This window comes from Acomys minous, assembly GCF_964271855.1.
Source record: "Acomys minous genome assembly, chromosome: 15".
Lineage (NCBI taxonomy): Eukaryota > Metazoa > Chordata > Mammalia > Rodentia > Muridae > Acomys > Acomys minous.
The window spans coordinates 86,266,931-86,291,039 of record NC_140497.1 but is presented as its reverse complement, the minus strand read 5'-3'; the positions used below and the strand labels follow the sequence as shown (position 1 = coordinate 86,291,039).

General features: G+C 47.3%; 1 protein-coding gene across 1 annotated transcript in view; it reads right to left on the bottom strand.

The window, feature by feature from the left end:
• The window catches only part of GNS (glucosamine (N-acetyl)-6-sulfatase), a 37,858-nt gene extending 16,849 nt beyond the window's left edge, over nt 1-21,009 (bottom strand). Inside the window, exons 1-9 of the mRNA XM_084759999.1 lie at nt 20,748-21,009; nt 14,671-14,730; nt 11,822-12,028; nt 10,117-10,182; nt 9,593-9,691; nt 8,228-8,395; nt 5,784-5,866; nt 4,993-5,111; nt 3,136-3,239 (exon numbers count right to left, since the gene is read on the bottom strand). Of these exons, the coding sequence (XP_084616125.1) occupies nt 3,136-3,239; nt 4,993-5,111; nt 5,784-5,866; nt 8,228-8,395; nt 9,593-9,691; nt 10,117-10,182; nt 11,822-12,028; nt 14,671-14,730; nt 20,748-20,915 (1,074 nt within the window). The 5' untranslated portion in view covers nt 20,916-21,009. The remainder of the gene's footprint in view (nt 1-3,135; nt 3,240-4,992; nt 5,112-5,783; nt 5,867-8,227; nt 8,396-9,592; nt 9,692-10,116; nt 10,183-11,821; nt 12,029-14,670; nt 14,731-20,747) is intronic.
• Nucleotides 21,010-24,109: the final 3,100 nt, after the last annotated feature.

The window sequence follows — 24,109 nt, the reverse complement described above, 5'->3', positions numbered from 1 at the left end:
ATTACAAGTGAAAAATTCAAGAGAGAATTGTTTACTTGTAAGTCTCACACAAGCTTATAATTAGCTGTGAAATACAGTCCTGCAAATGAAAACAAGGTGATGTGCTGGAACACATCAGGTTTCCTGACACTTAGGTTCTGATATCAAACAACCATGTAAGGCTACCTAAGGCAAGGCACCAAAGGGGCCATTTAGCAGAAGAGCTATGAGCACATTAGAGAGTCTGGCACCAGGAAAGGTGAGCGGCTGCAGTGGATCTGTCCTTAGCTTCCCTGTCTAGGAAGAAGCCAGGGTACCACCCAGCCACACTTGAGATGAAGGCGGCTGGCTGGAGAGATGCTCAATGGCTAAGAGAAGTGGCTGCTCTTCCAGTGAACTTGAGTTCAGTTCCCAGCATCCACACTAGGTGGTTCACAACTGCCTCTAATTCTAGTCCTAGGGCAGCGGTTCTCAACCTTGCTAATGCTGCAACCCTTTAACACAGTTTCTCATGTTGTGGTGACCTTCAATCATAAAAGTATTTCGTTGTTACTTTGTAACTGTAATGTTGATGTTGTTATGAATCATAATGTAAACATCTGATATGCAGAATATTGGAGGATATGTGACCCACAGGTTGAGAACAGGGGATCCGACACCCTGTTCTGGCCTTTGTGGGTACCTGCACACATACACAGTATGCAAATATAATGTCCTCCCACTCCGAGGACTAGGAAGAGCAAGGCTTGCTCTGTCCAGTCTTAAAGCTAATGGGTGGCCTCGTCACTTCCAATCAGATCTACTTCTTGACTAGGCCAGCTTTGAAATCTTCCCCCTTTTAAAACCTTTTTGAAGATCTGCTACTCCAAAATCTAGATGTGTAGCCAGAGAAAACCAGTCAACCTATGGCATCACAGATGGGCTGTCCCTCCTGAGCAGTGATGGTGGCTCAGTCCATGCATTAACAGAACCACTGGCTCTAGATGGTGACCACTAACACAATAATGTATTCCCTGATATTCTTTTAAAAAGATTTTTCAAAGAAGAGACTTGATACCCTATGAGCATATAAAGGGGGAGGAAGTCCCCCTCAGGCACAGTCATAGAGGAGGGGAGTAAGGGGAAAGTGGGAGGGAGGGAAGAATGGGAGGATACATAGGATGGGACAACCATTGAGATGTAACAAGAGTAAATTAATAAAATAAAAAAAATTTATCATGCTCATAAAAAAATAAAATAAAAAGATTTTTCAAAAATCTCATATGTGTGCCATACATACATGCCTGCACGTGTGTATGTGTACTGTGTATGTGCCTGGTACCAAGGAACCCAGAAGATGGTGTCATCAAACCCCCTGGCACTGAGTTCCAGAAGCATTCAAAGACCCTTAAATGATAGAGGTGCTACTACAATTCATAACCAACTATTACTTCATAGCTTATATTGAAGAGTTAATTCATGGTTATTTTGTTCCTTTTAAAAACTACTCTTTAGGGGGCTGGAGAGATGGCTCAGCGGTTAAGAGCACTGTCTGCTCTTCCAGAGGTCCTGAGTTCAATTCCCAGCAACCACATGGTGGCTCATAGCCATCTATAATGAGATCTGGTTCCTTCTTCTGGTGTGCAGGAGTACATGCAAGCACTCCGGAGGCAGAGGCAGGTGGATCTGTGTGAATTCGAGGCCAGCCTGGTCTACAATACGAGTCCAGGACAGCCAAGGCTACACAGAGAAACCCTACCTCGGAAACAGAACAAAAAACAAAAACAAAAAAGAAAATACACTGGCTTTAGTAAGGAAGAGGAAACACCAGAGAGTATGCACTGTTTCTGTGTAGACTCAGGAAATAAGATTCTGAAGTTCACAAAGTGACAAGACTCACAAGCTACTCCCCTTAGGTTTATATAAATAAGCAGCAAGAGGTGGAGGAGCGGGGACTCCTCCATGAAGCTGCTGGCTGGAGAGGGTCCAGTAAAGTGTCTCTCACGACAGCATTCCAGGGATGAGTCTCCTGAGCCATCTGTGCTCCCTGAGGAACCCCAATAAACTCGCTGGTTCACCCAGCTGCGCCTAGGTGGAGGAATTCCTTTGGTTTGCTGTTAGTGCCCTATTTGGGGTGAATGGAGATTTGCTCACACCCCTAGGAAAGGCCAAATATTTCACAGTCCCGCCCAGCAGCAGATACCAGCCAGGAGGAGGTTGGAACCTTAATAACAAGCCCTGGGGTTCCCACACAGCAAAGCTGGAGGCGTTCCATTGGAGTGTGGGCCTGCACCAGGTCTTAGCCACCTGAGCTGAAAGGGCGATGAGGAGCAGGTGCTGAGACTCTGTTCTGTGCCCCAGGTCACACAAGCACAGGCCACCATCTTCCTTCACAGTTTCAGGGAGAGCACTCAGTACTTGTCATGGAAGTGTGAGGCCGGAATGCAGGTCTCCCTGCAGCCTGACTGTCATTCCAGCCTCAAAAGGTGGACACAGGGGCTCTTCAGAGCCAGCGGGGAGCAAAATTAGCTTTATCCATGGGTCTGAGTTTGACTGGCATTCTCCTCAATGCCCGTGGTGGAAGGACAGTCAAGAATATGGTGCATGGGATGGAGAGATGGCTAAGGACAATAACTGCTCTTCCAGAGGTCCTGAGGTCAATTCCCAGTGACCACATGGTGGCTCACAACCATCTATAATGTGATCTGATGCCCTCTTCTGGTGTGCATGTAGGCAGAGCACTGTATACATAAGTAAGTAAATCTGAAAAGAATATGGTGCGAGATTGACCAAGGAGGATTACTGATACCACCCTTGGGGCTCCACATATATGCACGGATATGTACAGGTATAGTCTTACGCATGTATTGCCACACAGAGAGGAACACATACACACACATACACACACACACATACACACACACACACACACAAAACTGGAAAGAAAATCCCACACAATTTCAGATGAGAGTCACTAGTGCTGGAAGTAAATCTTGAAGTATGTGGCAGCAGAACTTGACTCACAGCAAGCAGTGGATAGTCGGGGGAGAAGGGCACTCTTTCCAAGGTTCACAAAGGCCTAAGAGCACAAACTGAGCAGCCTTTTTCTCCAGGAGGGATGGCTGCTTTCTTACCAAGTGCTCCCACACAATGGACCAGCTGCAGTCGGGTACCTACCTTGCTTGTCTGGTTTGGTTTGATCCCAGGCCCTCGAACCAATAGTGGAACTTTGATATCGAACTCATACAGTTGTCTTTTGTCTATTGGCAAAGAGAACTGTCCTGAAACAAGATGCACAGAGTCAATGCAAGGCCAGGGTGGGCATGCAGAACATACACCATTTGAGACAGTGAATACTAAAATGATGGTGTCTTATTATTATGTGGGGTGTCTGCGTGTGCGTGTGCGCGTGTGCGCGTGTGCGCGTGTGTGCGTGTGTGTGTGTGTGAGAGAGAGAGAGAGAGAGAGAGAGAGAGAGAGAGAGAGAGAGAGAGAGAGAGCGCGCGCCACATGTGTGCATGCCCTTGGAGGCTAGAAGGTGGTGTTGGATCTCCCAGAGCTGAAGTTACAGGCGGTTTTGAGGCATCTGACATGGGTGCTGGGACCTGAACTCAGGTCCTCTAGACACACTCTACTTAGCTACTGCCTCCCTAGCCCCGCAATTCTAGTCTTACAACACAAAGTTTAAGCTGGCCTACGTTTCTTTTTCTGTTCCTGAGCACATGTCAGGAACAACAACGAGTTTACCGTCTCTAGATAAGTAACTAAAAGGGACCTGCTCTGAACAGCACACGTTGAGCAAAAATGCTGTCTGGGAAGGAAAGAAAGACAACTACATACACATTCACACGTCTGTGACCTGACCCCAGTGAGTGCTCTCACTCCAAGCGCAGCCAAATAAAGGGAGAAACATGCGCTGTTTCTCTGATGCACTGATGCACAAGGCCGTGAAGTGAGGAATGACCTTCCTCAGGAATTAATTCCAACAGACACGCTGAGGACAGCACAAGGGTGGCAACCATTGGCAAAGCTCAGTTTGAGGAAGTTTTAGCAACAACTTTTTTAAAAAAGATTTATTTGGGCTGGAGAGATGGCTCAGAGGTTAAGGGTACTGATTACTCCTCCAGAGGTCCTGAGTCCAAATCCCAGCAACCACATGGTGGCTCACGACCATCTATAATGGGATCTGATGCCCTCTTCTGGCCTGCAGGTGTGCATGCAAACAGAGCACTGTATTCATAATAAATAAATCTTTTAAATTATTTATTTATTTATTATTTATACAGTATTCTGTCTGTATGTGTGCCTGCACGCCAGAAGAGGGCACCAGATCTCATTGTAGATGGTTGCTGGGAACTGAACTGGGGACCTTTGGAAGAACAGACAGTGCTCTTAATCTCTGAGCCATCTCTCCAGCCTCTAGCAGCAACTTTCAAAGGGAATCTCAATGACAGGTTCATAGGGAAGGGATCTGGTTAGAGTCCATGACCCATCAGTCAACACTGGCACCCCCAGAGTGGCACCCCCAAAGTGGCACCCCCAGACACGGGGGCCTCACAACTTGGTAAGATGGGAAGCACAGCACACAGAGGCAGTGTCAGTCTGCTCAGATGAAAGCAAGCCTCGTGTCAACTCAAGGAAATGTGCACCCGTGGAAAAAGAAAACACTTTAGCTATAGGAGGTCCAAGTTAGAAGGGCAGAGGCCAACGGCATGGAGTTCACTCACACTGAGGTTTTCAAGAACCAGAAATGCTTCCCAAATTACAAGACCTAGTGATGACGTTGAGCTTGTAGGACAGCTTTGTTTCCCATCTACACAACACATTGCCTACGCTGCATTTACCGTACAGATGAGCTACCTTCTCACTTTCCCCACGGCTGTCTCTAACATGTCTTAGCTCCTGACTTCCTCAGTGGAAATGCCTTCTTAACTGAGGAGTCTTGAGGACAAGACCCTCGGCCTGACAAGTCCACAACTGGAAAGTGCTAGACTCCTCCCGCACGAGTGAGGGGATGGGGGCAGTGTTGCTCACCTGTGTGGTAGCCGTTGTCTGAGGTATAGAAGATGTACGTGTTGTCCAGCTCACCAGTGAAGTCCAATCTCTTCACCAGTTTCTCCACAAGATCGTCAACTGAGAGCAGAGTTCGCCACCTGGAAGACACAGGGGGAAACAGGACTTCAGAGACAATGACCGCACAGAAACACTCTTCCCAGGAAAGCAAGCAGCAAGTGTTCAGTTCTTTCCCAGACTCTGTTGCTGCAAATTCCAGAATACAATAATTACTTCATCAAATCCATTTCCAAAGGAAAAAAATCAGGCTTTTAATAGTCAGTTAACTTTACTTTTTACAGTTGCTGTATGAGGACAGAGCTAAATCAGAAAGTTGGTGATTTGGTATAGATTACTACCGATTGGTTCAAATAAGTCTGTGCTACAATACTGTGTAATGCCAAAACTTGTCTTGACTACTGCCTGTTTTTATAAAGTTTTATTGGCACACAGCAATAGTTCATACTGCCTAAGGCTGCCTTTGTGTTGGGACACATGGCCTGTGATCTTAAGAGCATTTACTACTGGTATTATCTGGCCCTACAAAAACTGTTTACTGATGTCTGGTCCAAATTCAATACACTCCAAGAGAATTTTCAAAACTTGACATAGCACGCCTTGCAAACATAAAGGAATGTCTGGGTGCTGGTGAGGTGGCAGTGCCACACAGCATCTCCCCCACTGACCTGCCTTCCTATTTGTTCAAGGATAACAGATGGTTCCATCCCGGTCCTCAAAACCACCCACACTGAGGACAGAGCAGCAGTGCCTACCTCCTTCTGAATGCGTCATCCAAGAACTGTATTGAAGAGTTCGTCATTGGCGTCTTGGCTTGCCTAATTAACCAGTGCTTGTTCTAAAATTCAGAAGAAACAAATGTTAGTACCAAGTCCCTGTGAGAGTAAGAGGTTCTGAGAGTTGGTAAGACAAAGGGCTCACACTTTAGCAAACTATCTAGAAGCCGTAGAAGCCTCCTCCTGTGTTCCGACAAGCTGCGGCTTCTCAGAGAGACCCTCCGCTCCACCAGCCCCCACTGCCTAACACCTTGATGCTCTTGTTAGCAGCAGCCACTGGAGACTCAAGGGAGTGCCTTGATGCCCACATGCCACAAGCTAAAGTGAGGTTCAGCTGGTGACTCTGATCCTGTGTCCACTACAGCTACAAACGGGCAAGTGCTGACTGCCCTCTCACATTCTGCCTCTGAGAACCCGTGTTCCACTCATCTGTCTACTCAAGGGACTGCTATCTCTGGAGAAAATCCTGCCCCATGAATTTAAAGCTTCAAGTCCTGTACAGGCTGCACCGCAGAGATGCAAGCTTGGTTCCCAGCGCCCATACAGGACAGCTCACAGCTGCCTGCAACTCCAGTCTAGAGGATGTGAGTCCTCTTCTGGCCTCACTCACTCACTGGCCTCTGCACTCACACATACAAACCTATACTAGAGACACAGATGCATACACAAACATTTAAAGTAACAAAAAAAGCCTGCAAGTTCAATTCTGGAGGGGCCATTTTACTTACACAAAAGCTACACTTTAAGTGACAAAGGTGCCCTCCCAGGCCATCAATTCTTTGTGCATTCATAAGACTCCAAGTGACTACTTTTTTTTTTTTTCCCCACAGAACAGGGTCATGTTCTAGGTGAAAAACCCACAGTCATCTTTTTCTTGGTAACAATTAACATATAAATTAGTGAGCAAAAGCTAAATCAGTAATGTATTAATTAGTATTATACAGAAATCGTGGAATGTCATTAGACTATCAGCCACCCACATCTGTCACCAATGACTCAGCTGTTTCTTTGGCTCCCTGCCCCCACTCACTTACCCCAGACAGGATTTTGCTGAGGCCCAAGCAGGCCTCAAGCTATCAATCTTCTTGCCTTGGCCTCCCAAATGCTACAATTACAGAGGTGGGTACCATACTCAAGCAGATGTTTCTTTCTAATGAATTGACCATTACATTTTTAAATTTCTGAAATGGCCAACAGACCACAGAAAGACATTTATTTAGGCTCCTGCTTGAGACCAACAGCTTCAGCCAACTGCTGGCCTTGATTCAGGTCCAAAGTAACTCCTTTCCAAACTGCATTGCTCCAGCTGTTCTTTGGCTAGCAGATGTTACAAATTCTTAAATCCTCGTGATGGAGGTTCACATCTGATCTCACATGACTGGAAAGTCCTCTTGCGGTCATGCATCTAAGCCAAGGTTTTCAGTATTACTGCCCCCAGTAACTTCCAGTAACACAAAATTGAGATGAATCTACTAGTTTAAAATCAGCTCCTCAACCTAATTTAACAAGCACACACCTTATGGTGTGGCAGGCAATAGGCCAGATGTTTCTCTCTATAGTCTAATCGTTACTGTAAGCAAAGGCTTGAGACCTGCCACTTTAGGGAGAACAAGAGGAGGGGTGAGCACCGTGCTTGTTTCACAGCAGGAACTGATGCTAGTGGCTCTGCCTTCGAGACTCATTCTGTACCATCATAGACACTGTGGCTTCCAGGTCTCAGGCAGTGAGATGTGCCCACACCAGGGAGGTGTAAAACGCAGGCACGTGGCACACACCTGAATCCCAGCTATTAGGAGGCACAGGCATGAGGGTCACCGGGAGACAGTGAGCTGAAGGAGAGAGCGGTGGGTGGGGATGCTTCTGTTGCTAACAGTGTGACTTCTGTTGGAGGGAGGGAGAAAGGTCCTTCAGATGCGGACTAGCGGTTTCAGAAATGTCTGGATAGGATCCCTCCCAGGCATCTGGGGCTCAGGAAGACAGAGAAGGGAGTGGCTTATGAAGTAAACTTAAGAGATGTTAACTGCGGAAGCCCTGTGTGGTGGCACTTAACCATGCACCCTGCCACCTCATGCTTCCATCCCGCCTCCACACTGCAACCTCTTTATGCCTTGGGTGAGAGTTACCCAGGGCTGCTGCAAGTGCAGATGTCCCTGGAGATGTGTCTCTGCTACTCAAGGACCGAGGAGGCAGGAGACAGATGTGACTTCACCAGTCGGGGCAGGGTAGGGCTGGGGGTGGTGCCTTTCCTATTCCCTGCAATCTCTTCTCCTGCTCACTGGATGGGTGGCAGAAACTTATCTTTGAAAATAAGTTTACCAGGGACAGGTGCAATAAACAGTGCCTCCAGGAGAGCTCCAAGGGACCACCCTTCAGGGCTACAGCTTTCCTGAGTACAGCTTACTTCAGCAATCAGAGGAACCTACCGTGCCATGGGTGTTGAAGCTCTTGCTCCTTGGTGCCATGACGTTCTGGAACGCCTTCTGGTACTGCGGTGCGGCTGTCCAAGGTGAGTGGGGCGCTGGAGTGGAGATCATCATGAAGAATGGCTCAGAGTTGGACTTGTAGTCCAGGAAGTCCAGGGAGAGATTGGCCTGACACACACAGAGAGTGGTCATCTCCTAGCCCTGCCTAGCAATTGCGTATCCAATAGGGAAGTTTCTCTTGGTAGACAGAGAGCGCACGCAGGGTCAGTGTGGGTACTAACCTGGGACACATCTCATTTCATGGTCGTGTGCAGCATGCTGCTGGGATAGTACACTGGATTTGGACCATGCTTAAAGCCTTGAGAAGCCTACCAAGGAAAGCAACTGGGACCTTAACTTTAAAGACCTAGAGATCGTGTTCCAGAAGCAGTAAGAAGCAGTGCACTGTCCATGCTAGTATTAATTTATAGCAGTGAGACCTTAGAGAACGCTAAGCGGGCCATGGAGATGGCTGAGCAGGTGAAGGTGCTTGCCACCAAGCCTCATGAAGCCGTGTCCCCTCCCCAGACCAGCGCGGCGGAAGGAGAACGGACCCCACATTCTTTCGTCATTCTAGCCAATTGGTGCCCTCATCTCTCCCCAACACTACTCTAGAGGGTGTGTGTGGTAATACTTTTCACCCACTCTGCAGCTTCCTGTGGTTGCTCTGAGGCTGCTCAGTAGAAACACTGACACTGTCTCTTCCCTCGTTGGAACTGATCATCTCTTCAGGGCTATGCTCAGGCGTTACCCATGCTGCCCCTTTACCCTTCTTATTTATCTATAATGAAGTAGTCAATGAACGATCAGCAGCAAATGACTGCACGTACATAACCAGCCCCACAGTGCACGTGAGACTTCCGGCTGTCAACGGGGCTGGCTTCTGAGGAACTAGCCTTTGCTCGCTTGCCAGGGAAAAACTGCTGTACTCTGTACTAGACTGTTTGGTGAATAAACAGTCTGAGAAAGGTTTGCACTAAAAGCATGTCAGGACAGGAGGATTCTAGCTGACTCCAGCAATTTCCACATGGACAGCCTCGTCCACAGAGGCCTGCAAAGGACATCTAAGGAGAGCCTCTCTGAGGCCACCATAGTCACAGGCAGAGGCATTTACCTCTGAATTATGAGAATGTAAGATTCGAGTTCAGCTCATATGAGAGGAAAAATACCCCTCTGTAGGTTTTTAATCAGTTGGAAATATTCTTTGGCAGACAGATCAAGCCATCAGACATTTATGTTTGCCTGTACAAATCAGACTCAGATGCTGTCCAGACAAACTAGTCAAGTGTGAGGGAAGGCCACCGTGCCTGACTGCTGAGAACTTACCAGAACATCCGTCAGGTAGTCCACGCTGTAGTTCTCACCATGCCTCCTCGCCTTCCCGTTGATAGAGAGGGTGTAGTTATAGTATTTAGAATTCTTCTCCTATGTAAAACAGGAAGTAAGATTTGTGACAAGGTCACCATACAAAGCCCAAGTGCGACCTCCTGCTGGGAATTGTTTAAAGGGTGATAAAACAGAAGAGGGACAACTGCCCAAGTCAACACTGAGCTGGGTTTGAGGGACTTTATCACAGACTAGCAGGGTTGACTAATCTGTGCTACTTTCAAAGCCAGACATGGCTCAGGAAGACCAAGAAACTATATAGCTCAGGCCACTAATGGCAGGAAAAACGCCTGGGATGGAGCGGAGTCACCAGTCAACAGATTTTCATTAGAGATGAATCATTTGCTGTAGAGCAAACTTGTGTCGGTGTCAGGGCTAAGTCAGAGTATATGCATGGGTCACAACCGGACACAGCAGAGTCTCTGGGCTATGTCCGGTTGTCACCGACGTCAGCGGTCACTTACCAAGGCATACCAGTAATTCCAGCCCAGAGGAACGTGCTCCAGTCCACCTGCATCTGGGGCTCCATACTGGAAAGACAGCAGAGCAGGGTGTTAGAGCTCTGGAGACACTCCAGACCAGGAAGAAACCAACAGCCGGGAACGCCTTCCCACCGGGTCCACAGTTCCCCAAACACACAAACTAACTAAAGAATAAAGAACTCTGTAACCCAAGCCATTTCTTCCGTAGGGGTCAGTAACTACGGTCACTGTGCAGCATCTGGCCTGCAGGATGTTTTGAGTGGCCAGGGTGCCATCCAGTCACTTCCATGTACAGCGCCAGTCCAAAGGAACCTGCCTGTGAAGTGTGAGTCACACAAACTTCAGACTGCAGTGCAGATGCTTTTATTTGAACACGGCCAGGAGTGCTCATTTTTGGGGTGTCCACAGCTGCGTTTCTGCTGTGACAAGCACTGTGCAGCAGCTCTATGACATTCACTATCTGGGTACCACATGGGACCTATTGATGGGGTGAGCGCTGAGCTCTGACTGTGTAGTCCAAAGGGCACCTGGCTGCAAACAGCCAAGAGGATCCGACGGTGGCCTACTGGCCTGCTACTTCCATTGCCCTGGTGAAATCTACTTTTGAGGCTCAGTTTATCTGGCAGAATGTTTAGAAGAGACGCCAGCCCTCTCTCCCCTGTGTAACTATAGTTTAGTACTGCCCACTTAAGGCAGGATGGAATCTCTGAAAACTGGCCCTGTACACATCGAATGACCTTCAATATGCAAAGCAGTCCAAGTTCCCTTGTAACCATCGAATTGCCCCAACTCCACAACACAGCGCCTCCCTACTTCTCATGGTTCTTTCAAAGCGACTCATCTTTCCTCAAACCCACAGGCCGCAGACCCCCTCAACAACTGGGAGGAAGAGGCATGGGAGGTTCAGACCAGGCGTGAAGACCTCTAGCCACCACAGGCAAAGGATGGGGGAAATGCACGTCTCTTCACCTTGCACCGCAGCTCAACTGTCACTAAGAAGCACCCCAACACCCTCAATATATCACGTCCTTTGAGCACAGATGCTAAGAAAACCGAGACCAAGGTGATGGTGAACTTAGGGCCATGAGAGCTTGAGTGACAGGCCACAGTGAGGCTCCACACCCCCGCGAGGGCCAGGAGACCAGTATCAACCACCCAGCCATGTTTCCACAGGCTCAGTGCCCATGGGCGTTGTCCTTTTATCACAGATTCTCCACAGTCTTGTCTCACTTTTAGTCTGTTCTCACTCTGCAGGTCAAAAAATGAGATGTATGTTGAATTGTTCTAACTCAGAAGCGATTCTAAGAATCCTGAGCAAAGAGACTAAAAACAAAACCTCCCCACCTGATCTGAAGAAGAGGAAATGGAAATAAAGATACTGTGACAGCCACATGACTACAGAGTGGAGTGTCTACTCCAGTGAGAACAGGGAAGAGGGGGCCGATGGGAGAGTGCTTAGGATAATCTGTAAGTAAATGCTGTGGGGCTGTGTACAAGGAAGGAACTACAGAGCACAGGCACATAATGCGTTTGTCTAATTAATAGGCAAATCAGCAAAACTGCATATAACCAAAACCCTTTAATAGCATGACTTAAATCGATACCAACGAGAAAAACAATTATCAAGAAACATATGAATTCACATTTTAAATGCGGTTGTAAGAAAGGAGAAGATCATTCAACATACCTCATTTAAATACTTCCCAGCAAAAAAGGTTTGATAGCCGCACATTGATTTTAGGATGGCTGGGAAGGTGCTGGGCTCCTGGATCTTCTGCCAGGACTTGCTACTGCAGTTCCCCTCCAAGGTGTTGTTAACGACGTGATGGTTGTGTGGGTACTTTCCAGTCAGGATGCTGGCTCTGCTGGGGCAGCAAAGAGCGCTTGGCACATACTACAGAGGACAGAAGCGAGAAGACAAGGTTCTACTAGAGACCCGGGCAGGAGGGAAAAGGGGGCGCTGATGCCGTTGTGGCAGCTTCGGTTTCTCACGGAGCAGAGACCTTTCTTTACACACGGCATACTCCAGAGCAGCTTAAAAGTCATTCATCAGAAACCAACAGCAGATTTTTAAAAAAGCCAGCAAACAAATTGCTACTTGAGAAAAAGGGACCAAGAAACAGGTGGGAGAGACGAGGTGGAGGTAGTGGATGCCCTAACGGAACCCGTTACGTTACTTTTGTATGCCGACATAAAACCGACCACCTGAAGTTCATGCTGGCATTGTCGTCTCCTTTCAGTGCCTAATTTGTTTTTGCTGATGTTTTTCTGCCCTTCAGGCTGGATTTAACCCTTTTTCCCCTTTTGGTGCTAAGGTGGAAAACTCAGGACACTGAGCTAAGCCTCCAGTTCTGCTGGGCATTTTAAACCACTCATGAGGGTGACTGTCTCCTCGCGAACAACACTCGCCACTCACCCTTTTTAAACCAGATGTGTTTGTCCTTTAAAAATGTTTAAAAAGTTTTTGCTTTAAGAAGGTTTTAGTTACTTATGTGTACATGTGTACATGTGCCTTCATGAGTGTCTGTCACCAGTGTGTGGTGCACACATGGAAGTCGGGAGAGGGTGACCCCTCACAGTGGGGCCAGCAGCCTGCTGCGGTTCTTACACCGACTGACTGTTCTTCGTTCCTGGCCTAGTCAGCTTCAACTGTCAACTTAGCGCAGCCTAGAGTCACCTGAAAAGAGAAGGACTGTCTGTATGTGACTGACCTGTGGGTCTGTTTGTGGGGGGGCTGTCTTGTTGTTAACTGATATAGGAGGGTCCAACCCACCGTGGGGGACACTCTTCTTTGAGCAGCTGATCCTGGGTGGTATAAGAAAGCTGGTTAAACACGGGCTCACAAGCTGGCATGGCCAGCAGGCAGTCTTCCTCTATGGTCCCTGATTATGATCTGTGACCAGAAGTATCTGCCCTAGGCTGCTTCTGGTCAGCATTTTACCACAGCAGAAAGGAAACTAGAACATTTCCCTTTTTGCCCTTTTATAGTCAGTATCACATTATTACTGATCTTTCATATTTCGTTTTAGTACCCGCTTAGACAATTTCTTCCTTTAAAAATATAACCTATGGGCTTGATCTCTGGTACTGATGAAAACCAGCCAAGCTGGGGCCTGTGTGCCTAACTCAGTGCTGGGGCTTATGTATACCGTCAGTCCCCAAGCCCAAAGGAAACACTGTCCTGACTGTTCTGACCCAATCGTCAGTCTAGATCGCAGTTAAAGTTATTTAGTTGGATCTTGAAAAAAGTCTTAAAACTTTAATTAGAAAAAAATATTTATTTACATTTATTTACATTTACAAATGTAAATATTTATTTACATTTATTTACAAAAATTTTGATTTTTTCTTTTTTCAAGACGGGTTTCTCTGTGCAGCCTTGGCTGTCCTGGATTCACTTTGTAGATGAAGCTGGCCTTGAACTCACAGCAATCCACCTGCCTCTGCCTCCCGAGTGCACACCACCACACCCAGCTCTGAGTCCTTCGTCCTAAGCATGATATATGCTACTTGTTTGATACACTAATTTTTAGTAAGGTTGGTGTCACGCACTTGGAATAAACATCTACTTTCCCTCCCTTCAATTACTCCTTCTGGAACAATGCTCAATACCGTGTACAACTTACCATGAGCTTACACACACACACACATACACACACATTCTCTCTCATGCATGGACATGCACACGTGAGCACACATGCACGCACACACACACATGCCCACGAACACATCACATATGCCAATTCACATGACCAAAATAACCTGAGGTGGACACTACTGAACTCATTTAAAGTAGAGACACCAAAAACCAAACAGAGCTGGGAAACAGGCAAATTTTAAAAAGTATTCAAAATTAGGGTGTATGCTTAAATCAAGTACAACACTGTGCTATTGTTCAGTGCATTTTCAGGATAAAGCTACCACACTGTCACAGGGTTGTGTTACGTTCTTATATGAACAGCTAGATTTATTTTGGGCCTCTGATTCCACACATATTATATGCGTGTTTTCAGTACCATGACCTTTGTCAGGGTCAGCTAGCAGACCTTGTGAAGCTTTTACCCTGGAACAGTTTAAATAGCGTAAGTGCTCTTGGTTTCAATGCTCAAACAGTAAGGATTTCAATAAACTGTCCTAGTTATGCAGCAGTCTAGCTTAGACAATACCAGCAATTAGTCAGCTATGTGGGCACACACCTTTACTGCCAGCACTCGGGAGGCAGAGGCAGGCAGGTCTCTGTGCATTTAAAGCCAGCCTGGTCTGCAGGGTGAGCTCTAGGACAGCCAGAGCTACATCTTGTCTCAAAACAAACAAACGGTTTGTTTAATAAACAATCGAACAAACACCTCCCCCCAAATGACCAGCAATTAATTTATCATTTCAATTACAAGGTGAATAAAACTCTTTAGACCAGGTATTTCATGTAATGACAAAAACAAAAATTTCCTAATACACCCCCCCTAGAGCCCAGCCTGCGTGCTTCTTCCCAGGAGGTGCCATGATGTCTAAGGACATCGCAGCGGCTTCTAAACTTACAGCACTGGAGAAGGTCATCCCCTTCTCCCCGATGAGGGCCTTGGTCTTCTTCAGCGGCGTCTACAAGGTAAGCAACGCCTTGTTAAACAGTGTCTGGACACTTACAGCACACAAGTCAGAATCTGTGTTTTGTTGCATCTTAAATGTGTTTTATTTTATATGTGTGGATATACATATAAAAATGGTGCCTGCAGAGGCCAGAAGAGGGTGCTGGACCCTCTGGAAATGAACACAGAGACAGGTGCTGGTGGCAGTGTGGGTGCTGGGAACCGACTCTGGGACCTCTGCAAGAATGAATGCTCCGCACCTTGCAGCCACCTCTCCAGCCCCTTCTGTTTTACCCTAATCATTTTCTTCCAAACGGTCAGCTCTGACAGAAAGCAATAGTCAAGAGGAATGGTTCTGGAGATGAACCAAACAGGCTGGGTTAGAGTCAGGGCGACCCTGTGCAAGCAGGAAGCGAAAGTTCACAGCTGACAGCGTTGCAGAGCTCTCTTACCCCCTGACAACCTCCACAGGCATGAAATGCTCTGAAAGGAAATTTCTGACCATCAATGGGGAAGTAAGACAACACTTAGATTCTGAAAACCAGACAACGCCACAAGGCTCACGACTGCTTCCAACCCTACACAGTCAGTGACAGAACCCAGACAAATAAGGTGTACACAGACTCTGTCAAACATAAAGATTAGTATTGCAGGGCTGGGGATTGAACCCAGGGCCTTTTCTACCCCAGGTAAGCACTCTTCCACTGAGCTGCAGCTCCAGGCCAATCACTCTGCCTAGCTTTTCATCTTGTGTGGCAGGCAGGTATTTAACTATTACTAAAAGCTATACTGATCTAGGTTCACTTCCCAGACAGCAGAAACGACCATGAGGAGTTCCTGAGGAGGTCCATGATGATCCTGAAACACCTCTGACATGCAAGATCAGACTGAATACAGTGTTTTTTAAAAATATTTATTTATTGCATATATAGTGCTCTGCCTGCATGTACACCTGCAGGCCAGAAGAGGGCACCAGATCTCATTATAGATGGTTGTGAGCCACCACGTGGTTGCTGGGAATTGAACTCATTCATGACCTTTGGAAAAGCAGGCAGTGTGCTTAACAACCTCTGAGCCATCTCTCCAGCCCCGTGAATACAGTTTTAAGTCTGCCCAGCACAGTAATTCTTTAGAGATTGTGCCTCCAAATAGATACGGAGGTTAATAAAGGACTCACTCTCAATGATATGGAAATAACGTTTTCCACTGATTCATAAACCCAAGCTGCTTACCGACTCCAAAGGGCAAATCCAACTTGCTCAAGTCAAGTAGCAGGCCCTCAAGAGACGCCATGGAAAGTCTGTGCTAAGCTTCTGAGGCAGCGGCACCAGCTCTCCTGAAAGCATCACAGGTGCCAACCTCAGGAAGTAACAGTGGACTGAAAGCAGCCCCGGCTCAGCGAATCCAAGTTACCACAAAGGCAAAGGATGGAGCGAAGGAATAAGAATGTGAAATGCAGCTAGGGCGGTGGTTCTCAACCTGTGGGTGGTGACCCCTTTGGGGTGGGGTCATATATTAGATACTTACATCACCATTCATAAGAGTAGCAAAGTTACAGTTATGAAGTAGCAACAAAAACAATTTTATGGTCGGGGAGGGAGGTCACTACAGCATGAGGAACTGTATTAAAGGGCCGCAGCGTTAGGAAGGTGGAGAACCTCTGACCTAGACAAAGAATGGGAGGTGAAAGGGATTTGGTCATCAAACTGTCTGATCCACATGCAGAGCTACTAGACAGTTTTAGGCCTCCCGGGAGACTATGCCGTGTGATGCTAAAAATGTGTTCTGTTAAATACATTCTGTGCTAAGCTGGGCAATGGCGGGTGGGAAACAGTCTCTCCCTCGCCATACTGCTTTGGGGCCTGAACAACCAAAGGTAACCATGATCTCAGGTAGGGGCAAGCGCTACAAAGAGAACATAGCTGCACAATGTGACACACCTGGTGGGAAGACGGCAGGCGCCTACTTCAGATGAGCAACCAGCACGGCCCTGTAAGGTCACCCCATGCACGGGCCCAGAAGAGGAGTTTACTGGCTGAGTCAGCTCAATAGCCTAGCAGAAAACAGGAAGGAGCCGGTGTGGAAGCAACAGCTCCAGACAGAAGGGGAAGAGCTGGAAGGCAAGGCTTCTCGGGGAGTTTGATGAGAACTTTACACTAATAATCTATGCATGGCTGAACAAGTCCCAAGCAAGAGATCCAACTATACTGAAAATACACACCCATGCTAATCCGAAGCGACACTGGCCAGTCAGGTGGAAGCCATGTGACGGAATTAAGAAACAGTCATGTTTCTCATGAACAAATGTGTAACTTTACCTATCCTACGAAAATCCCCTTTTATAAAAACCAAAGGCATCGGTGACTTTCCTGGTCCTGAAGATTAGCACTCCAAAGGTCTTGAAGATTCCTTTAACAATGGAAACCATCTAGCTTTAGGTAAAGCAACGTCATATTTATTCTTTCCCTACATTCCTGCATGGCTCCAGACTAAACAGCCTTTTCCTAGAGTAAATGATTAAACGGTAAATGTGAAATAAGATGGAACTAATGATAAATGACAGGGGCTGGAGAGAAGGTGCAACAGAAAACAGCACTGTCTGCTCTTCCAAAGGACCCAGGTTTGACTCCCAGCACCCGCACGACAGCTCACAACCATCCCTACCTCTTGTTCCAGCGCATCTGATGCCCTCTTCTGGCCTCTGTGGAAGCAGGTGTTCACACATGGCTGTACGCACATACATGTAGGCGAAGCATCATATTAATGAAAACAAACAAATCATGGTGCATGCCTGTAACCTCAGTTCTTGGGAGGCAGCAGCAGGAGGATCAGGAGTTCAAGGACACCCTCAGCTCCATGGCTAAGCTGAGGCACCTACGACTGTGCTGGATAGCTTCACGTCAACTTGACACAAGCTAAAGTCATCTGAGAGGAGGGAGCTTCAGTTGAGAAGCGCCTCCAGAAAACACTAAGAATTTAACATTTATATACTTCCTGATTGTGTTGTGGTTCTTCTTGCTGTAGGTAGTTTATTGTATATATGCGTAATAATATAAATGTATACGTAAAAAATAAAAAAATTTAATAAAAAAATGCCCCCCCCAATGCCTCCAGAGGAGCTAGAGAGATGGCTCAGCAGATAAGAGCACTGTCTGCTCTTCCAGGTGTCCTGAGTTCAATCCCCAGCAACCACATGGTGGCTCACAACCACCCATACTGGAATCCGATGCCCTCTTTTGGCCTGCAGGTGTATATGGAGCACTCATACATAAAATAAATAAAATCTTATTTTAAAAAAATGTGCCTCCAGAAGACTGGGCTTAATATAAGCAAGCCTGTATGTAGAACATTTTCTTAATTAGTGACTGATGGGGGAGGGCCCAGTCCGTTATGGGTGGGGCCATACCCGGGCTGGTGGTCCTGGGTTCTATAAGTAAGCAGGCTGAGCAAGCCGGTAAGCAGCACCCCTGCATGGCCTCTGCCTCCAGGTTCCTGCCCAGTTTGAGTTCCTGCCTCGGCTTCCCTTGATGAACTGTGACTACGGACACGTAAGCCCTGTCCTCCTCAAGTTGCTTTTGGTCATGGTGTTTCATGGCAGCAATAGTATCCTTAACTCAGACATGAACTATCTTGAAAAAGAAAAAAAGAATCACATTAAATGAAAACCATGTGCTATCCACCTTTGATCTGAGCCAGTGTTTGTGACGTGTGTGTGTGTGTGTGTGTGTGTGTGTGTGTGTGTATAGTCCTGACTGCTTGCTTTGCCAACTATTGCAGCCATCTGAAACACAATTCCTCCTCTGTGGTAAAGAAACTACACATACGGTTGTATACATAAATCAAAGAACGTGAGTGACCCCCAACTGACAACGTTCCAGAATGCCACCGAACACTCAGTACCAAGTGCCTGTGTGGCCACAAGCATTCCAGAAAACACGTGGCAAGACAGGGTTACCACAGTGTTCTCCAACAGCAAATAAACCGTCTGCCCTCAGAGCTCTACGACCCACGGTCAACTTACTTAATGACCCGGAGTCTTCTCTCTCCTCTTTAAGATAACGACCTTATCTGCAGGCTTCTGTGACTTCAGAAACACAAAGATATAAGAGACCTGACACTCTTCGGGGCAGCCAGGAGGGTCTCAACCATCAATCACTTTATCATCCTATTTGACAATTAATGTCATGACGTCAGAATTCCCTGAAGTGCCAGGGGCTGCGTGAGGCTTTAAAACAAGAAAACACCACTTATTTATTTAGTGTGGGATCCAGGGTTGACGGACCGGGTGCTGGAAGCTTTAAGCCTAACTTGTTCTGGTTTCTCAGGCCAGTACAAATACTTCTTTTGAGAAAGAACCTAGGGCCACAGAGATGGCTCACAGGGTGCAAGGAAACTGCTGCCAAGCCAGAGTGGCCCCTGCAAGCTGTCCTCTAGAGTCATATTCAGGCTGCTGTGGCAAAGAAGCAAATAGGAAAAGTTCTAGAGGCAAGTAATATTAACATAAAAAGTAAAGACCTTGACTGTATAGAGCCATCAGCTGTGTGTGCTAAGTGAACTGGGGACATATTGTGCATCAGTGGTGAATTTTGTTTTCAATGGTAGTATTTAAGGCTTCACCTGTCTCGTGCTTTAGGTACTGATGGAGGAGGCATTTTGTTTATTTGTTTTTGTTTTCTGGACAAAATGCTCTTTAAGGACACTTAAAAAAAAAAAGCTTTGAAATCCCAACACCCGTGGGACAGAAGATGGATTTTTGTGAGTTCAAGGCTAGCCAGGGCTACATAGTCAGACCTTGTCTCAAAAACAAAACAAAACAAACAAACAAAACAAAAACAAAAAACCCCAAACAAACAGGGAAAGAAAGACAGATAGGAAGATAGGTGTTGGAGCAGATGGACGTGGAACAGGTGGAGTGAGTGTAAAACCTACAAGGGAAGTTAAGTCAAGACTTTTGGTCCAAGGGGTGGGGGCTAGTTCTGAGGGAAAGCACCGGCTCAGTGTGCACGAGGCTTTGGGCACACCCCCCCCACCACCACCACGACAGGAAAAGCGGTTCAGTATCATTATTGCTCAGTAAAAACTACAAAAGCAACAAGGCACCTGGGGCCTATGTGGAAGAAAGGAGGGGCTTCGGGTCTGGTAATGCAAACACCTTAAACACTATCTAGAAAAGACGGTCCACTGAACACAAAGCATATATTCCCAGCCCAGAAATACACGGCTCTGCTTACCGTGACCACGTGACACACGTGGTCCAAAATATTGGCAGTTAGGAAACTGATTTCACAACCCACTGACCGGCTGGGACCAGCAACTTGAAGGGCACTGAGCTAGGGTTAATTACCACACAGGAAAAGATAGGACCCTCCTGCTGAGAGGGTTCACAGATGCAGCAATCAGCTGAAAGCAAAAGGGGAATAGAGAGGAGCGAGTAGAGACTTTTTTTTTAAATTTATTTAAATGAGAGCTTTAGTGCCTTGAGCAAGTCTCTTCAAGTACCACTGAAAGAGGGTTGGTGTACGTTCCGGAACCTCGAAAGGGCAGAAGTGATTCTGGGAAGGAAAAGTAGTCTTCATGACAACACCCATTAGCTATAACGCGGAGCCCTAACAGTAATACATCAACCAGGTGTTCTATTAGGCTAACTGATTTTCCCCCCTTGATGTTTCTTACGCAAAACACACTCTCTCAATAACAGCTCGACAGCCTACAGACCACTTTAGCTCGTATCATCACTTAAGAGCCACCACCGAACCACAAAGGCCGACGACGTCCCAGGTCGTTCGTGAAAAGAGGCGACGAGGCCTCGGCTCTCCCTTAATCCATCCCTGGCCTCCACAGGTTAAACCCTGAGCGGTGAGCGTGCGCTGCAGCAGTAAGGTCCACGGTGCGGTGCGAGCATGTGGGTGAGCTCGGGAGAGGGAAGCCGAGTCCTGGCCCGTCCAAGCTCCCAGAGGACCCGCAGTGACCGCGCACACCCACCCACCCAGCGCCAAGGTGGCCAGGACAGGGTCCCGGGAAGGGAGTTACCATGCCGCCGAGCTCCACGTCCTGGTCGTCCGTGAGCAGCAGCAGCACGTTGGGCCTGCGTGCCGCCCCCACGAGCCCCACGCAGCCGCCCAGCAGCAGGAGCAGCAACACCGCAGACGGGCGGCGGGGACAGCCCGGCCGGGGCCCGGCTGCGGACAGGAGCCGCATAGCCGCCGCGGGAACCGAGAGCTAAGGACAGGTACCGGGTGCGCGCAGGCCGGCTGGGTCAGCCTTTCTCTCCCTAGGCGAGATCACGTGAGCCGGGGGCAGGGGGCGGGGCGCGCCGTCACGTGACGGGTGGCCAGGGGCGGGGTCTGGGAGAACGGCGGGGAAGCCGAGCGCTCGGCTGCTGGACCGAACTGGGGGCAGGCGGAGCGTGGCGGTGACTGTGATCAGGCCTGCTTCTGGTGCTAGAGGAAGGACTGCGGCGACAGATTGGGCATGAAATCAGGAGGGAGTCGGCTCCTCTGTCCTCCAGAGAAAAGCAGCGCATCTGCTGTGTTCATAAGACCAGCTGCCGGCTAAAGTCCGGGCTAGCCCTGGGGGTTAATGGGCAGCTCGGCCATCGCCCTTTGACTTTTCACCTTTAGAGATTAAAGCTCTCATTTGGCTGAGCTGTTGTTATTTGCACTTTCCTCAGCCGCCATGAATTTCGAACAATTTAGGAATGTCTTCTCTAGTAGTTCTTGATGAATGTTTCAAAATTTGATTACATTTTACTATACATTTCTTTTATGTATTTTGTGCACCCATATAAATCATCCCGCGGAACGTGTGGGTGTGTGGAGGTCAGAGAACAACTTGCTGGAGTCAGTGCTGTCCTTCTATTGAGTGTGTCCAGGGGACCGAACTCAGGTCCTCAGGCTTGTCTACAGGTGCCCTTAGTAGATATGCTGAGCCATCTTTGGCGAGTTTTTACAGGCTTTTTTGGGAAGCTGTTAGGATGTGCATGGCCAACGGCATCCAATCTCGTGTTGAATGATGCCTTAAATATTTTGTGTTGGGTAAAAAGCTAACTTGCTTTTAGGGATTCCTGTGAGATCAGTGCACAGCATACCACCTGAGCATTGTTCTGTGCAGAACACGATGTGCACTGCCATTCGCCACTTTGCTAATGTATTGGACTTAATGCCTTTGTGGTTTTTGTAAGATTTATGTGTACGAGCGTTTGCCCACATGTGTGTATGTGTATTGTGCCTGCCCAGCTCCTGGGGAAGTCAAAGAGGGCATCGGACGCCTGGGGCTGGAGTCACACATGGTTGTGAGGTACCGTCTGGGTCGCTGGGAGTCGGGCCTTCTGCAAGAGTAAGTAGTATATGCTCGTAACCACTGAGCCATCTGTTCAGGCAGCTGGACACAATACCTTTTAAGTATATTTTTCTTATTTTGATTAATTTTTCATTAATTGTTTAAGGTGTTCCCCCCCCCCCCGCCCATATATATGGATGAAGTCCAACTTTTAGCTGAAACATTCCCATGGAATTTTCATTATAGGATAGACACTGCTTTTCCTATAACCTCTGGAATGCAAATCTCTCATTTACACTACTCTCCTACCACAGGGTCTTGTTCTGTAGCCCAGGTTCACTAGGCTGACCTGGAACTGTGACTTAGGCTGGTTTTATTCTCCACAAGTCCTGTCTCAGTCTCCCCGAGGTGCTGGGACTTCCGGGATGATGCACCATCACATGACTGGTTAATAACCTCATAGCCACACCCTAAACCACAGTGGCACGCCCTCCTGCTGTGAACGGGCAGGGAGGAAGAAATGCCTGCTGACACACACAGAGGAGGGCAGCCAGTGCAGGCCTGACAGAAAGGTCTCGGAACCCTGGGAGCCGGAAGTGGTGTGGTATCCTCTGCCCCGTGTTAATGAAGGCACGGGATGAAGAATACGGGCGCTCCAGCAAAGCGCTAGCCAGGCTTTTCTCAAGAAGAGCATGCAAGGGGCGCTAATTGAGACATCATCTCCAGTCAGAGAAAGGGACTGACTTTTGGGTTGTTGGGTCTGGTAATACCCCACAGTCATGAGTGAAACTTTGAAGAAGTTTTTCTCTTGTAATAATTTTTTTTTTTTACAAAGTTTGTTTGTTTTCCAAGACAGCGTCTCTCGGTGTAACTCACTCTGTAGACCATACTGGCCTTGAAATCACAGAGATTCGACTGCCTGGGATTAAAGGTATATGCCACCACTGACTAGTTTGAATTTAAAAATTTAAACAATTATTGGGGAGGGGGAAGATCGTGTGTATGCATGTGCCTGTGGCCATCAGAGGACAACTTGAGTTGGTTTTCCCCTCCTGTGGAAGTATCCAGTCTTGAACTCAGGTTGTAGGCTTGGTGGCAAGTCCCTTTACAATGAGGAGCCATCTTGCCACCTTGGCAGTGTTCTCTTGAATTTTGAGAGATTTTTCTGTGTAAGCTACTGATTCGGAGGGTGCATTAGAAGGCAAGGCAAAGGGTGAGCACATAAAAGATGTAACAGGGCTCACTGTGAGGAGGGTTGGAGGTGTTTCCTCAGAGTGAAAGGCCGAGATCTCCAGGCTCATGCAGGCATAGGGTCACCTGGGTTTGGTAGCAGACCAGAAGGGATGCCACATTCAAATGGCAAAGCTTAAGCACACCTTTCAGGCAATCACTCTAGCTGCAGGAGACCTCACCTGCCTTCTAGAACCAAGCCCAGCCTCTTAAGACCACTCAAATTAGATAGCAGTATGAAGTCTGTAGTGTTTTACATTCAGTAAAACTTACTACAGGGGTCCTAAAGCAGAATACTGATTCACAACCAGGAGAAAACGGTTGCCTTGGAAACGAGTGACCGGGATAAAAAAAGATAACAGACCAGGATCTGGAAGCACCTAATAAAATTGTTCAAAGTTTCTTTTTAAACAGGAAAATATGAACCTAATGAAAACAGGGAGACTTATTAAGAAAAAGAAAAGTAACTTACTTGTACAATATCCAAAAATAATTCACTGGCTGAATTAACAGATTAGACAACAGAGGGGAGTGGACATAAGCTGACTTGAAAACAAAAACAATAGAAAACAGCTACAATAAATCAGAGATGAAAGTGAAAATGTATAGAGTCTCTGTGACTTATGAGACACAACAATGTAGTCGGCCATTTATATGACTGGAGTTAGGGAAAGAAGAAAGAATTTAAGAAAAAAAAAGAAATAATAGTTTCAGAATGTTTAAATTTGGGGCTGGAGAGATGGCTCAGAGGTTAAGAGCACTGTCTGTCTACTCTTCCAGAGGTCCCGAGTTCAAATCCCAGAAACTACATGGTGACTCATAACCACCTATAACGTGATCTGATGCCCTCTTCTGGCATGCAGGTGTACATGCAGATAGAGTGC